The 14,783-nt window shown below is 53.5% G+C and overlaps 8 protein-coding genes across 8 annotated transcripts; 4 read left to right on the top strand and 4 right to left on the bottom strand.

Moving 5' to 3' along the window:
• Nucleotides 1-1,277: 1,277 nt before the first annotated feature.
• CKM354_000766300 (uncharacterized protein) lies at nucleotides 1,278-2,628 on the bottom strand (the record flags this gene model as incomplete). Its single annotated transcript, XM_044803018.1, has 2 exons — nucleotides 1,278-1,807; nucleotides 1,863-2,628. The coding sequence occupies 2 exons, from the start codon at nucleotides 2,626-2,628 to the stop codon at nucleotides 1,278-1,280; spliced, it is 1,296 nt and encodes a 431-aa protein (XP_044658953.1).
• A 442-nt stretch (nucleotides 2,629-3,070) lies between these two features.
• CKM354_000766200 (uncharacterized protein) lies at nucleotides 3,071-3,880 on the top strand (the record flags this gene model as incomplete). The annotated part of the gene is made up of 3 exons (XM_044803017.1): nucleotides 3,071-3,253; nucleotides 3,346-3,479; nucleotides 3,529-3,880. 3 exons carry the CDS (start codon nucleotides 3,071-3,073, stop codon nucleotides 3,878-3,880), a joined length of 669 nt encoding a protein of 222 aa, XP_044658952.1.
• Nucleotides 3,881-5,095: 1,215 nt separating this feature from the next.
• On the top strand, nucleotides 5,096-6,343 carry CKM354_000766100 (uncharacterized protein; the record flags this gene model as incomplete). Its single annotated transcript, XM_044803016.1, has 1 exon — nucleotides 5,096-6,343. The coding sequence occupies one exon, from the start codon at nucleotides 5,096-5,098 to the stop codon at nucleotides 6,341-6,343; it is 1,248 nt and encodes a 415-aa protein (XP_044658951.1).
• A 514-nt stretch (nucleotides 6,344-6,857) lies between these two features.
• On the top strand, nucleotides 6,858-8,016 carry CKM354_000766000 (uncharacterized protein; the record flags this gene model as incomplete). The annotated part of the gene is made up of 2 exons (XM_044803015.1): nucleotides 6,858-6,893; nucleotides 6,961-8,016. 2 exons carry the CDS (start codon nucleotides 6,858-6,860, stop codon nucleotides 8,014-8,016), a joined length of 1,092 nt encoding a protein of 363 aa, XP_044658950.1.
• A 707-nt stretch (nucleotides 8,017-8,723) lies between these two features.
• CKM354_000765900 (uncharacterized protein) lies at nucleotides 8,724-10,076 on the bottom strand (the record flags this gene model as incomplete). The annotated part of the gene is made up of 1 exon (XM_044803014.1): nucleotides 8,724-10,076. The coding sequence occupies one exon, from the start codon at nucleotides 10,074-10,076 to the stop codon at nucleotides 8,724-8,726; it is 1,353 nt and encodes a 450-aa protein (XP_044658949.1).
• Nucleotides 10,077-10,588: 512 nt separating this feature from the next.
• CKM354_000765800 (uncharacterized protein) lies at nucleotides 10,589-11,003 on the bottom strand (the record flags this gene model as incomplete). Its single annotated transcript, XM_044803013.1, has 2 exons — nucleotides 10,589-10,930; nucleotides 10,983-11,003. The coding sequence occupies 2 exons, from the start codon at nucleotides 11,001-11,003 to the stop codon at nucleotides 10,589-10,591; spliced, it is 363 nt and encodes a 120-aa protein (XP_044658948.1).
• A 203-nt stretch (nucleotides 11,004-11,206) lies between these two features.
• CKM354_000765700 (mitochondrial 54S ribosomal protein YmL8) lies at nucleotides 11,207-11,887 on the top strand (the record flags this gene model as incomplete). The annotated part of the gene is made up of 2 exons (XM_044803012.1): nucleotides 11,207-11,422; nucleotides 11,486-11,887. The coding sequence occupies 2 exons, from the start codon at nucleotides 11,207-11,209 to the stop codon at nucleotides 11,885-11,887; spliced, it is 618 nt and encodes a 205-aa protein (XP_044658947.1).
• Nucleotides 11,888-14,145: 2,258 nt separating this feature from the next.
• On the bottom strand, nucleotides 14,146-14,643 carry CKM354_000765600 (uncharacterized protein; the record flags this gene model as incomplete). Its single annotated transcript, XM_044803011.1, has 1 exon — nucleotides 14,146-14,643. The coding sequence occupies one exon, from the start codon at nucleotides 14,641-14,643 to the stop codon at nucleotides 14,146-14,148; it is 498 nt and encodes a 165-aa protein (XP_044658946.1).
• Nucleotides 14,644-14,783: the final 140 nt, after the last annotated feature.

The following is a 14,783-nucleotide window of genomic DNA, read 5'->3' as shown; positions in this document are numbered from 1 at the left end:
CAGAGCTTCAACGGAGCGTACCCCAATTACATCCAGGTGAGATGTCTCCATCGAGTTCCTGGAAGATCATGTACTAATTGCACGCACTCCCACAGTGTGCGAAAAATGCCGCCACCGATCCTACCAATAAGTTCGGACCTCCTGGCAACGATTGTCGGTATTTGAACACGTATGGTGTCAATAATGCCTACAAGATCTACTGTGTAAGTTCTGGTTTCCTTTCGTGGACTTTTTGATGTCTCGTTCTCGGATTCAGTGATGGAAGGCTAATGGCATTGTGTCTGCAGTGCAAGCATCAGTGATGTCGCACCTGTAGTGGCGTTGATGGTCGTAGAGTAGACTGCATGCATTTTGAGTAGATGTACGAATGAACATGCTGACTTAACTCTTCGTCCTCTTCCAATTTCGATTTCTGTCCTCACTGGTGATGTGCAGTATTGTGCCCTAAGTCGGAATCCTTGGCACATACTTCTTCGAATGTGGTTCTGTCCGGCACATTGCCGGCGCCCTTTAGGCAAGCCGATGGGACGCGCGGGCCCGTTGCACAATGCTCGGAGAATGTTGCTGCTGTTCACCATATCTGTGCATACGAGGAGGAGCGTTGTAACTTTGCAGGTGGGCAAATCGTGGGTGAGCTTGGTTGGTAAGATGTTCAAAGAGGCCACGCCGCGGTGACTGTTCGGAGTGCAAGCACTGCTGTGTAATACCATCTTCTCTGAGATTCAGCCTCGCGTCACTGCCCATCAATCTCGCAAAGTCCTTCACGCCACGCAGCACGTGTAGTTGGAAGGTATGTTAAATGTTGGAGTGCGGACGGCAGAACGGTCGGTTGCGTTTGAACCATATGTGCTATTCTTGGCGGATGTTCGGCTTCATGCTGTCTCTATTTGCGGCGCATACGGAGAAGAGTGAGGACTAGAGCACTAGTTAGCTTGATCGCCAGTCAGCTCAAGTCAGTCTCTCATGCACATACTGTATACCGCTTGCCCTCCGGACCATCAATAACCGGGCAATCTCTGAATGCAACTACTTCTGAGTGCAACCGCAGGTCGCTAAGCCAATCAGCAAAGCTTTTCATGCCATCAGAAGGCGTTGACATTGGGACCGTTGCCACACGAACACATGTCATTCCAGCTCGTCGAATTCGTTGCAATCGTACCAGCATTTGGCCTGCTCTTCACCGGGCATTCGCGCTCCGGGACGTTTCGCTGCTCATTCATCATTTACATCCGCAATTGGCGCCAGTCGTGCATCAGTGCACACACTCTGCGGTCCATCTACTCCTCCACTCCTTCCTCCTCGTCGTACTCTCCCTCCCCTTCTGCATATCCTTCTCCGTCTTCGTCACTGCTCTCTCCCTCCCCATCACTCTCCCCACCAGACTCCACGTAGTCCTCTTCCTCCTCATCTTCCTGGTCCTGCAATTGCTGTTCCGCTCGCTGCAGTTCTGTCAAACCATCTTCTCCGACTCCGCCTGCAGCTGCTTGTTCTCCTCCATCACCATTTGCGTCCTTTTTCTCCTTGTTCACATTGTATGCTTTTGCACGGCGTTCGGCCGCCATGGACGCGTCGTTCAGACCATGTCTCTTGACGTAGTCATCTATTCCGGCGAAATCTGCTTGGTCGATCATGCTAAATTCAACGTCTTTTGCTTCGGTGCTCCCACCTTCGGTTGCGGTTATGACGAGGTTGAAAGTTCGCTGGAGCACGGAGGTGTAACTGATTGATTCGACTGCGGAGAAGGGAAAGAAGGAGAGGGGCTTTTTGAAGCCGAAGAGTATGCCGTTGGGGAGGAAGAAGAGATAGCCTGGAAAAAGTTAGTCGAGTCCTCGAGTGAGATGATCATGGGCAAGTGGACTCACCCTCTTTCGTGCCCCTATGCGCCTTTACATGGTACGCCTTCTCGCCTTTGCGATGCGACTGGGGAATGCTGCTCGCGAATTCGTTCTCGTCGGGGCGAACGACCTGTTTCCCGTACGCATGTAGCAGGTCATTGAGCTCCGGTTCCGTGACCGTGATGTAGTTGTCCTGTTCCGTCTTTGCGCGGCTCGCAGACGCTGCATCATCTGGTTTCGTTTCATGCATCGTGAACACAATCTGCTCGCATGATGTTCCATCCGCAGCCACTGCTCCTGCCTGGGGTATTATGACGAAGCTCGACTGTCGTTGCTGTTTCTCCGGCACAGGCAAGCAGAAGATTTGGTCAATCTGGCCATTGGGAATCGTGTATTCGATATCATTGGTCTGGGCATTGAGTAGCCGCACTTCTCGCCTCCTCGAATCTGACTGCTCAGCGACAAGTTGCAGCTTGAGCTTCTTCCGCGCCGGGACCTGGAAGCTGACATTCTTGCACTCGAATGTCGTGGTCGGGTTGGCAATTCCAGCTGCTGGCGTGGCCCCGTTCGTGCTCGTCTGAGTATGCTGTGATGCATCGTCTAGCTTCCGCTTCTTGGTGTTGCCGGGCTGTACAGACAGAGTCGCAGTCCCGCCGCGCACGTATCTGGCTATGTCGGCGAACAATGCCGGCAGTTCTCCCTGGTATTGGCTCCCGACTGCGACGATACGTGCGGCCAAGTCGCCGTCACCCTGAAAGGCGACCTGCACCTCGGTCGTCCAGTCTGCGGCCATGGTGCGACGTCCAGCGGGGTGGTTGTTGAAGTGATGTGTTGATCAGAACTTCTTGCACCGGGACAGCTCGAGCATCGCGTACGACGTGCGACGCGCCGACGCCAAGGGAGTGAAGCCACTCCGCCGAGTCGATACCAAGGCTGCACAAGGCAACTCTACCGCTGCAATGACCAGTCATGCTCCTCCCAGCGATGCGCCTCGCACTAATCCTAGCACAATCCGTGGCGTTTGTGCTATAACTCCAGCGCCGTGGCATTCCTCGTCCTTGGCTCCTCCGCCGTCAAGCCTTTCGCCAACCACGTGCGTCGTCATGGCACAACCATACCACCGCCGCCGCCGGCGGGGATGTCCTTTTCATCATCTTCCACCCTCCAGCATTCTTATTTGAAGCTCTGGGAAGGCCTGCAAAGGCAGATTGCGGCGGGCGTTGTAGCATACCACGATGCGCGCAGCTGTGATTACGGCCAGCCTGGCGGCGGGCGTCTGGGCGCAAGATGTGACACCACTCCCTACGGCTTCCAGTACATCGGCAACAGGATCGCCTTCGCCCACCGGAACCTCGATTGTTTCGCTCTTCCTCCCTATGGGCAGTCCGGACCAGATTGAAGCGTCTATCATCTCAGCTGTAAGCGACCCGATGCGATGCCAAGACTGAAGCCTGATGCGACTATCTGTTCTGCGGCGCATGTATATGAGCGGAATTGACGAAATATACAGTCTCCGAATCATACAGCCTTTGCGCTTGGCTGCGGGAACAATGTCTCGACCTCAGATTGTGGATGGGATCCGCCCATCACTGTCACCGAAGGCGAGAGTACCATTATCTGGACCAACACGCACAAAGGACAAGAGTATGCAACTCTATGCTGAATACATCTGCTTTGCTAACGTATACATCAGAGACGTGAGCGCGACTATTCCCTTCATGACTCTTGAGTGCGCTCTGGTGGGAGCGCATACCACCGAAAGTCCCATCAACGGTGCCAGCTCAGCTGTTTGCACGGCCAGGTCCACCATCAACAATCTCGGCGTGGTCGCCAGCACAACTGTGCTCGCAAGTACCGAGATCAGCTATATGCCTGTGACCATCACCGCTGGTATGGAGAAAATTGCCGCTGCTTCGGAATACGCCGCAACGGCTGTGTATGAGAGCGAGACGAGCTCTGCCGGAGCGCCTGCCATGACCGGAATGGCCGCCTTGGGCTTGAGTGGAGTTGCTGGACTTGGTGTCGCTGTTCTTGGTGTTCTTTGAACTTGTTCTGCCCAGGAATATGGAGAGACGAGCTGCTGAAATGATCAGCCCAGGCATATCGTCTTTGCACTGACAGCAACAACATACCCTGCATCAGGCGACCAAGGCTTCCTTGAGGAGTGATTTAGAGGATTTTACTCCACCAGCGTTCAATCGGCTCCTGTATAGCTGTTTGGAGGATCTCTCGGCTGGGGAGCACGACTGGAGTTGATGAAAGACATGATTGCGGAAACGTTCTTGCTGGCCTCGGATCTGGATCTGGATTGCTTGCTCGATGCACAGGTACGGCACGACCAGCATGGCGAACCTTCTGCTTCATATACTGGATCCTCCCTCTGCTGGCCCGACATCATCGGCTGACTGCCATCTCCGAATGGTGGTGCCGTTCCAAGCTTCGCCTACAAAGCAGTGCCTACCAACAAGAACCAACATCCTTCAGAACTTGCGGACGCGAAAACCGATACGAACTAGCACAATGCTGCAGATTGCTCAGACGCCAATTTTGGGATTCTCAAAACTCCGCATCATCAGTTTGGTGTCTGAGGCGTAGGCTTCGCCCAGTTGCAGATCCAAAAGCGGTTAGACCCGTCCCAAAATAGCAGAAGGATGCAGGAACAACAAGAACACAAGCACTACTCGCATGTGCAGTGTAGTTGAATCCAACACCGGCGCAGGTCGCTATAGAGGCCACTGATGAGATCACCGTGTGCAGGTCTGGAGGCAGCAGCGACTAGATGCCCTCTGCGATTCGTCTGATCCTGCAGGAGCCAAATCTAGGCACGCTCATGCCGTAGGGCTGAAGTTATATTCTCCGTCGGCTGAGCCTGTTCGTTTGGACAATCTATGGGCGGCCTCTGTGTGATGGCCGGCTCGGCGTTGGCCCTTCGATGGAGGTGGCTGTCGTGGTGGAAAGCAGACTGGGCGACACACGATGCTGCCTGTGCGAGCCAGCCTTTGTCGACGTGGGCTCTTCACATCAATGGCACACGATTGTTGAAGTGAGTTGAAGCGGATTGTTGCGAGACTTATCACGTTGCAAGTGATTTAGCTCATCGGCAGCATGCGCCGTTTGCCCTTGCCCGTCAAAGAGCTTGTGCCGTCATCAACGGTCGCGCTAGCCAGCAGCCCGCCCACAAAGCTTTCCGCTTTCTTCCCACAACAACTTCATCCACCTTCTGGGTTATTCTTCACTGCAGCACCGCGACAGTCGTCAAGATGGATGCGAACGAGCTTGCGCTCATGCTCGCGGACCTCGACAACTCGCGCCGAGATGGTCTGTCCGCCCCAGACGAGGCCCAGGCGCGCCGCGGAGGCTCCTACATCCGCGAGTTCGAGAAGGCGCAGTTCGTTGAACAGGAGAACGCAACCCGTCAAGCGAGGCTTGCCGGTTCTCCTACCAACGTCCGCCATGCCGCTCTTCAGGCCTGGAACACTGCGTCGAGCTTTGGCAAAGACGAAACTGCCGAGCTGACCACGAACTGGGCGGGTGGGCAGGGCCATCGCTTGATGCTCAAAGAAAAGATGGGCGACCACGGCTATGGAGCGTATGAGGGTCCATACCAACACGAACGCCGTCCTCGCATCCAGCAGGTAGAGCTGCCGCGTCCTGTTCGTGATCCGAATCGTCAACGCGCGCCTTCACCGCGCAGCGGAGGCGTGACTCGCTGGGTCAATGGCGTTCCTGTCAAGAGCACCACTCCTGTCGCACCGTCGCGCGCTGCTCAGAAGCCTATGGCGCGTCCAGTGTCGAGCACTCCTCCATTCACGGCATCTCCAGTACACAGGCCGCTGGCTCGCGCGATCTCTCGTGCCTCCCCGATCCCACCGCCATCTCCAGCACCGAAGCCCGCTGCGCGCTCGCTCGTCAGCACTACACCAGCCTCGAGCACTCCTCCGATCTCGAGAGCTCCATCAGTCGCGCCACCTGCACCTCAGCCTGCGGTGCGTGCACCGCCCAGCCCGGAGGCAGCCTCGCCACTCGCTGCACCACGCCCAGTGGCACGCTCTGCCGCATTCTCTCTTGTGGTCGCCAACAAGCCTCTGCAGACACAGAAGGCCAGAGAGCCGGCTTTCACGGAAGCTTCGCTCAAGATCGAGAGCGTTTCCAGCTTGTCCTCCAACACCCCGAAAGTGAGAGAATCAGTCACCACGAACGGGGATATCAAGAAGAGTGAATCGCTTCCGAGTCCACCCGACTCCGCCGAGCGTCCACGTCGCAAGTCCTTCACCGAGACTGCCCTCGATGCTCTTCAGACGGTTGGGATGGCTGTGAAGGCTGTATTCAACGGGATCCTCGATGTGAACTACTACGACGGCGAGGGCACTCATCGCGGCTACCGCCGCATAGAGGTCGCTGCTCCGCTCAGAGTCAACGTCGACGTTCGGGCGAAGGGCGAGTACGACCCACTTCAGATGGCTGCGGAGATGGAGGCTTTGGCGAAGTATTTGATCCGCAACTTCTAAGCTGGGGAGATAAGCTGGGGGAAGAGGATGGAGTGTGTTGCTTCGGCAATGCCAGAGAGATGGACAGAGATTGCAACAGTCTTCTCGTCGTTCCTGGAGGCGGTGGTGGTGGTGGTGATACGGCTTTGTCACTGAGTCGTAGAAAAGTATGAATCGTTTGCATTGGACTGATAGTCTCGAAAAGCATAATCGAAGTCACGATGTCCTCATTCCTTATGTTTTCCCACCCTGACGCATTGAGTATTAACTTCATGGACACCACATGGCAGCCGCATGCATAGGCACGCGTTTCGGCATTGGCGTGCTTATGCCCCACTTTCGTCCTCGGCCGACTTGTTGGCCGAGACAGTTGGCCGACCGACTTCAGCTGTCGCCACAATCGCTGCCGATTGCATCTTTGAAACTAACGATAGCTTGAAAGATTTCCCAAAGAACTTCATTGCAATCGATATCGAAGTTTGAATTCGAGGAAGAACAAAACTTTTACGATTGAAGAACGGTTGAACGAGAAACGATGCTTCAGATTCATTGCTCTGGCTCACCGAGAGAGGTACGCCTTCTTCACAAATATGTGAAGTGTGATATGAATACGACTGACACGATGATAAATTCTACAGATCGGTCTCACACACGGCACCCTCGCTAAACCTCTCATCCACCGTACTATTGCATTCTACACCTCACAATTCCAAGCTTCGTCGAAACTCTCCTGGCCGGAAGTCAGGGTTCTCGCAAAAGAATTTATTCCGAATATCAGAGCTCAATGGCCACAGTATTTGGAAGAAATGGAAGGTATTGCTGAGGGAGCTGGGGTAGAAGTGGAGGATGTTGTGGCGTGTAATGTTCGGACGGAAATCACGTTTGGGCTGTGGAGTGATGGGTGTACGGCTTTGGGGTGGAAAGTCAACAGAGGGGAGGGAAAGAGTTGGTTAGCGCAGAATTGGGATTGGGATCCGAGGCAAGGGGAGAATTTGATTTTGGTGACAATTGATGTTCCGGGAACAAAGGGTACGAAGATTAAAATGGTTACTGAAGCGGGGATTATTGGGAAGATTGGATTGAATTCGAATGGGGTGGGGGTTTGTTTGAATGCTATTAAGGCCAGAGGAGTGGATAAGGGGAGGCTTCCGGTTCATTTGGGGTTGAGGAAGGTTTTGGAGAGTGAGACGAGGGAGCAGGCTGTGGGGGAGTTGGAGAAGGTGGGGATTGCATCGGCTTGTCATGTGTTGATTTCTGATGCTGGTGGGAGTGTGGGGTTGGAGTGGTCTGCGAAGGGGGTGAAGAAGGTGGAGATGAATGGGAGGGGACAGGTGTTTCATAGTAATCACTTTTTGGAGAAGCATCCGGATGGGGTGGAGGATACGGATTGGTTGGTGGATAGTAGGTTTCGGGTGAAGAGGATTGAGGAGCTGGTGAAGGGGGTTGAGGAGAGGGTTGGAGAGAATGAGGCGGGGTGGGAGGATGTGAGGGGCATTTTTCGCGATGAGGAGAATTGGCCGGGGGCGATTTGTAGGAGTGCCAAGGGGAAGAGTACGAGTCAGACTCTTTTCAATATTGTGATGGAGTTGAGAGGGAAGAAGGCAAAGGTTGTGATTGGGAGACCGACGGAGGGCGGAGAAGAGATCGAGCTGAGTTTCGAAGAAAACAGTGGCCGGGAAAGGGCAAGATTGTAAGGATCGACAGATTGGGGACGACACAATCCGTCACCTGCATTCGGCGATCGGATAGCAGGGTACAAGTCGCTCTCTAGGCATCTGCAACCCCTTTGACAGCCGGTTTAGGGCAGCCTATTGGCAGGAGAGCCCCGAAAGATTCTCGGACTTATGTTCCTTGATTCCACGTATGAAGATGACAGACTGTAGGTGGCTGCGTTTGTGACAGCGTTAGCGTCCTCTGCATACAACACTCTCGCTAAACAAACATCAAACTCAGCGGCTAATCTCTCGTACCTTGTTTGTCGAAGAGCTTCAGACCGCGTGCTGCCCGAATGCAAGCTTCGAGATGCCGCCATGACCCAACGGCAGCTGGAATAGTAGCCCATACCTCGTGTCGACTCCTTGTCCATCATCCCGGAAGCCGGGTACTCAGTGAAATTCTAGAGTACTCGAGCTCAGTAGTTCTACGGTTCCTCTGTCTGATGTGCTGACTGTTTCAGTGATGAGTCGGGCTGTCGCACAAGAGCGTTGGAGAAGCTCTCGAAGGTTTAGCACTCGTGGTTGCCACTCCTGGTCGGCATAGTTGGTAGATATGTAGAACCCCACTGCTGGGAACTCTGACCGTTGTTACCATATCGACGGGTGTGATGCTGGAACTTCAAACGAGACGCTCACGCATCAAGCAAGGTTCGTGCACTCGGTAGCCGGTTGCAAATCGCTAGCCATCAAGCGTACCTCTTGCTCGACTTCCTCGCGATCTCCTTTTTTACCCTCTCCTTCTCCTGGCGCAACCACTTCTCGACCTGTTCTCTCCACTGTTCGACCACCTTCTTCGCGTCTGCTAGGCCCGTTCCTGGGTGACGACGCTGCCAATCCGATCGGCTCAATCCTTCTTCACTCTCCCAACCCGCCTCAACCAATGCGTCTACTTGCGGCGGCCGAAACTTCTCGTCTACCAGTTTGACTACTTTCTCCAATATCTCGACCGCGATGACCGCGTTCAAGAGAATCCTAGTCATGACGCGGTTGTCGTATTCCACGGAGTGAAGAGTCATGTCTGTGGGAAGCATCCCGGGAAAGCGAATCTGATGTCCTTGCACCCCTCGAATCTTGAGTGAGGCACCAATATACTTCCACGTGTTGAATATGCTCTCGCAACGGCCGTATCTGTTTGCAGAGCAACCATGAACGCAATCAAATACCATGTTGGAAATGACGGTCACAGAGTCCAAGTGATCGCGGACGTTCTTGTTACCGACTATGTCAAGCCATTGGAACAGGGCTCGAGCTGCGCGAGTCTTTTCGTCTGGACGGTAGTCTTCGAAGTGGAAGTAATCGCAGAAAGGAGTGGAGGAGAGGTACAAGCCCATAGATTCGCTTCGGATCTGGGAGTTGACGCGAAGGAGGCCCGGGAATGGTGAACAGGCAATTGGAACCAGGCCATCGTAATCGGAGTGAGCCGCTGCTTCGCCTTTCACGACGAGACTGTAGATCTCGTTGCGAATCTCTGGCGGGAGAGAGAAGAAGGTGGTCTTGGTCGGTTTCGTGATGAAGGCTTCGGGTGGAAGACGCGGGCGAAGGCCCTCGAAAGCAACGAGAGCTGCGCTGTAGTTGCCTTGTGTGGAGATCAGGCAATCAGTACAGGCGGCCAGCGTCATTCCAGTCCGACTCGACAGGGTGTGAGTGACTTGGAAAGCCTCTCCTGGTAGTATCCCCTGCACACTTTTGAATGCCGCCTCTGCTTTCCATACGTTCCATTCTCTTGCGGAGAGTGCCATATGGGCGTACTCGAGTGTCAATCCAGTGCGCTTCATGAGGCGTTCCACAGAGATCTCGGCATCACGAACGTTGATGCTCCTCGGCAGCTTGAGATCGCCGCTGGCGGTTGCGATATGGTGTGCCGCGTGGCTCGAGTATGCATGCGTTGACGATTTGTGTCCCTCCTCGGTTTCGAGCGCTGCGATCGCCGCGTCAAAGTCCCAGTTATGCTCGCGCAGGTACTGTTCAGCGAAGGTGGATTCTAGTCCTGTTCGGTGGGAGAAGGTGTGGACGGTAAAGCCGTGCCTGGGGTCGACCATGCTTGGTTGATCGCGATATGGTGAGCAGTGTCGGTCGGCCGAGAGGTAAGTGTGGTGCTGCGCGAGGATTGCGAAGTTGCATGTCGAGGGTTGGGAGACGTTATCGCTGTTGTAAGCTGGAAGGAGTTGTCGCGGTTACGCGTCAAAAGTGAACAGCCATCGAGAGTGAATAAAGGCTAGCTCGGTATATCACTGCTGCCTCTTGCGAAGCATACAGCTCTGAGGCCAAACCGTTTTTGCTGAATCGTGCAGCACATTGACCAAAGCGTTTTTGCTGAATCCCGCAGCATATGACTTTGCCGTGTCCTGATCCGTGCCATGAAGGCTGCCTCGTGAACGTAATGTGCATGCATTGTACAAAGGGTATCTCTTCGCTCTTCTACCGTAATTTATGAGACAGCAAAATTCGGCGCGGCATTGTAAATGCTTCTCTCTTCTCCACGGAAATCCTTGGTGAGGCCGCTTCTGGACCAGCTATCTTGAAACACCATCTCCTTCAGTCCTCGTTCACCTTACTTTCCGAGCTCCTTCGCAGCCTCTTTCCCTTGGTTGAACGCCCGCGACACCAAGTTGCTCACACTGTCGCCCACGCGCTCCGTCACGCTTTGCCAATCGACATTCGATACTGTTCGTACTTCGCGCTCAAGTGTAGCGTTCCATTTGTCTTTCGCAGTTTCCCAAAGTCCAGCTTGTATTCTCCTGTCTGTTTGAGGTGGGAGAGCAGGTTCGGGTGCATATATGTTGGAGACGAGGTAGGCTTGTTGTCGTAGGAGGGCGGACTGGTGAGCTCGATTCCGGGCGTGAAGTTCGGTGGAGAGGTACAGGATTGAGGCTGTTAGTGTGAGGCCGCCGAGCTGGGTTCGATTAGCTGCTGGATCGCACGAGGTTTGCAAATACTGGACATACCAGCCCTGTTGTGAAGCCCATCGTGGTAGTGTCTGAGAAGAGCGAAGGGAAGAGTGAAGTGAAGCCGCTGGTTGGGAGTTCGTGACGTCTGAAGCCAATGCTCCACCAGCCTGTTCAACCCTAACCCTACTGAAGACACCTCCGCTCTCCTCCGCTGTCGCGACCAACACCACCCTATCGATCCCACCCACCACCTTCTCTCCAGCAGCGAAAAGCCCTCCAAAATGGCAGGTGGACTCGTCAAATACCGCCACTTGTCGCGAAACTCAGCGCATCGCAAAGCTCTCCTCCGAAACCTGGTCACATCCCTCATCGAGCACGAATCTATCACGACAACATGGCACAAGGCGAAAGAAGCGCAGCGGTTAGCGGAGAAATTGATCACATTGAGCAAAAGGAATACTATTGCGAGTAAACAAGGCGCGCAAGCAATACTATTTGTACGAAATTAACTTTTGCCCACAAAGACCATGTCCTGAATCTAACATTTGTCCTTCTCGCAGGAACCGCACCGCCATCTTCCCAAACTCTTCAACGAACTCCGAGAACGATATGCCTCGCGGCCTGGCGGCTACACACGTGTCCTCCGAATCGAGCCCGTGAAAGAAGACCAAGCCGCTTCTGCGATCCTCGAACTTGTTGACGGCCCGAAAGATATGCGCCTTGCTATGACAGCGAAGAGTATCGCGCATGCGAGACAACAGGCGGAGGAAGAGGGCAAAGAGTTCAAACTCGGAGATATGACAGCGTGGAATGTAAGAAAAGTCACGAGGTTTCGGAAAGAAGGCGAGAAGGATTTGGAGCAAATGGTTGAAAAGTTTGAGAAGCTGTTCGAGGAGGGTGATGAGGGTGTCGAGGAAGTGAAGAAGAAGAGAGTATATCCTGATCTAGAGAGGAGTCGGTAGATGGCTTGCTAAGACATGGAGGTTATGGGTTGGGGAGAGCTTTGTACAGCTGTGTTTTTATGCATGAGCGTGGCGTTCGGGGTACGGGAAGCAAAAGATTGAAGAGCATGGTGTATGAGTACCATTGTATATGCCAGCCTTGCGGCAAGGCGATGTTTAAGAACTTCTGTCGCTACAGGGCCAAAACCGACCGGAGTACGGCCACCTCGACCGGATTGTTCTTCCCCACTGACGAGAAGCCAAGCAGATGCTACCATTCCTAGCAAGTGCGACATGAGAGCAAGCAGCAGCGGGCGATCATGCAGAGATGAATAGGCACATCGTGTGCGACAACTTGTCCATACAAAAGTTGTTCCATGCAGCAAAACAATCGTCTCCCTTTGCGATTATACCGGTGTCGCTTTAGAAGCCTGAAGGCCAGCAGAAGCCTTGACAGCTCGTCAGCAGCAACGACTGTCAAGCGTCCAAATTAACAGACGACTTACCGACTGAGCTATTACACCGAGAGGCGATCGTTGCCGCGGTGAGGCAACTTCTAGACCATGAAAGCTGGATTTTGCTGCCACGGGAGAGTGAGAGCAGAGTAGTCAAACGGACCGCATGCAAAAGGTCAACGCAGTAGCAGACTTATCGTACGTACGAGCGTTCTGCAGCTCCATAAGTCGAACGAGAGGCAAAAGTTCAAGTTTCCGGAGACGGAGTATGGCAAAAACAATCACCTCCCCCCTTTTTGCTATGCACAGCAAGCTTCCAAAGGACACTTTGATTCGTGTCTTGCAGTGCCGCCGGTCATCACATATACTAGGCGTATTCGACGACTTAAGAGCTGAGCTGAACAGGTGGAAGACGATCGTTAACGCAGGTGAATCTTTGAATACAAACAAATGCTAATGCCCCGGATTGCGCAGACGAGCAGCAAAAGTCTGGCCAAAGAAGCAAAAGAGGATGAAACGACAACGCAAAACAAAACAACCAGCTCTCACCTTTTGGCTAGGCATTCCGGTCGGTATTCTCGACAGCTGTGGTTTAGTGTCGGAATGTCGAACAGGAAGCCGTGAACACCAAGCGTCAGAATGTGGTGACGGCTTACTGGTTGAGCTAAGGAGGTGGGAGGTGATTGTTGAAAGGTAAGGCATAGGGAGAAGATATCAATGCTGGCTGCAGACTCTTAATGGCAAAAGATCGAACTTGTACGGGAGGGAGGCAAGGGAGATCAGGGCAAGACATATCCTTGGTCGATCGTATGCTTTCGCCAACTACTCAAGACCGATAAAAGCGTAGCAAGGGAGCAAAACAATCGCGGACGGCACATTTGGTTTCGTTGAAGTCGACCTCGCGTTCAGAGATCCCTCATTACCCTTTCGAGCGCATCGAGAACACGGTATGTATCGAGCACCAGCTATGCAGGTGACTTGTCGACTTGACCACTGCGCCGAGCACGATCGTTGCAGATTTGGGCTTTGGTGTTCGTATAACTACCTCAGCCGTGAAATGCATTGAGTCAAGTTTGAAGTGAGAGCCACAGAAGCGAGTCTTGGGATGCCGTAGTCTTGCAAAAATCTAGCCAGAAGTTGAGAGAAAGGGGCAAAACAAGCGCGCCCAGCGAAGTCGAATCCCCAGGAAGTCCTTGAGCGAATTGAAGGTCTCTCATTTTCTTCGCCACAGCAACATTCGAAAGGCATAAGCTGAGCACCTGCGAGGCAAGCGACTTATCGACTTGACCACTGCGCCGAGCACGATTGTTGAGTGCTTATGCGCACGGGATCATACAAATAGTTCCATTGCGTGGAGTGGAATGACTCGACATGGGCAGTTCAAATGGAATTCGGATCGGAAGAAAGCAGATCAGCCGGGATCGTCTTGTCGCCACGAGCCCGAAGGCTTCGGTAGTACTCTGCCAGCTTCCATGAGCTGAACGCCGCTGCACGTGGAGAGGGATTGAAGAAATGTAGAGGAATCATGTTCATTAATTCGAGTTTGCATGGCTTACTGCAATAAGAGCAGATGCCCAGTGTCTCTTCCGTCCATGCAATGACAATACTCCTTGCTGTCTGCACGCCTTGATCCCGCTGGTGGAGGTCTCTGGGCATGCTTCGTCTCTTCATCACGCCAATGTAAACAGCTCCATGAACTCCATAGCAAATGCCAATCTGGGTATCATAATGCATTCTTGTTTCCCCAACGCCATCGCTAAAATCATACCCAATCTTCATTTTCATCCACCACCCATCAACCTATCACCATCTGGTCCAAATCAGCTACTCCTTCGCCTTCTTCCCCCCACCCTCCCCCTCATCCTCCGCCTTCCTCTTCTTCTTCCTCCCCTTTCCCTTCCCTCCACCAGCACCCTTCCCAGCCTTCAAATCCTCCTCTCCCGCTCCACCAACCTCAGCCAAATCCGCCAACTCCGCCGCTCCTTCCTTTCCATACGCATCGAAATCCACCAATCGTCGCTGCGTCTTGATATACTTCTCCCTGAACAATTGCTCGTTCACGCGTCCTAGCAAAGCGGGATTTTTGCGTAACACCCAGCGGAAATCGTCGACTTTTATTTTTTGTCGACGAGAGTATGAGGCGCAGAGAGCTGCCGAATGGCAAGTTTCGATTATGAAGTCTGAGAGGATTTCGTCGAGGATGGAGATTGTGCCGGGGAGGGGGTTGGGGGTGTCACCGAAGGCGTAGAGGAGTTCGGACAGGTCGTTTTGGTTGAAAATTGGGGCGCCTTTTGCGCGGGGGCGTTGGCGGGGTTCGGTCATGGTCTGTTTCTGCTCCTTTTCTGTTTTCTTCTCCGCGTGATTCTGGGTGTGGGTGTGAGATGAAGGTCGTGATGAGGTGTCGTGAAGTGACGTGACGTGAAGGACGAGCGCGCGAGCTGGAAGGCGCCAGCATGTGATTT

Source organism: Cercospora kikuchii (assembly GCF_019650295.1).
Source record: "Cercospora kikuchii DNA, contig_00004, whole genome shotgun sequence".
Classification (NCBI taxonomy): Eukaryota; Fungi; Ascomycota; class Dothideomycetes; order Mycosphaerellales; family Mycosphaerellaceae; genus Cercospora; species Cercospora kikuchii.
The sequence above is the reverse complement of the archived record's forward strand: the minus strand, read 5'-3'. Positions and strand labels throughout refer to the sequence as shown.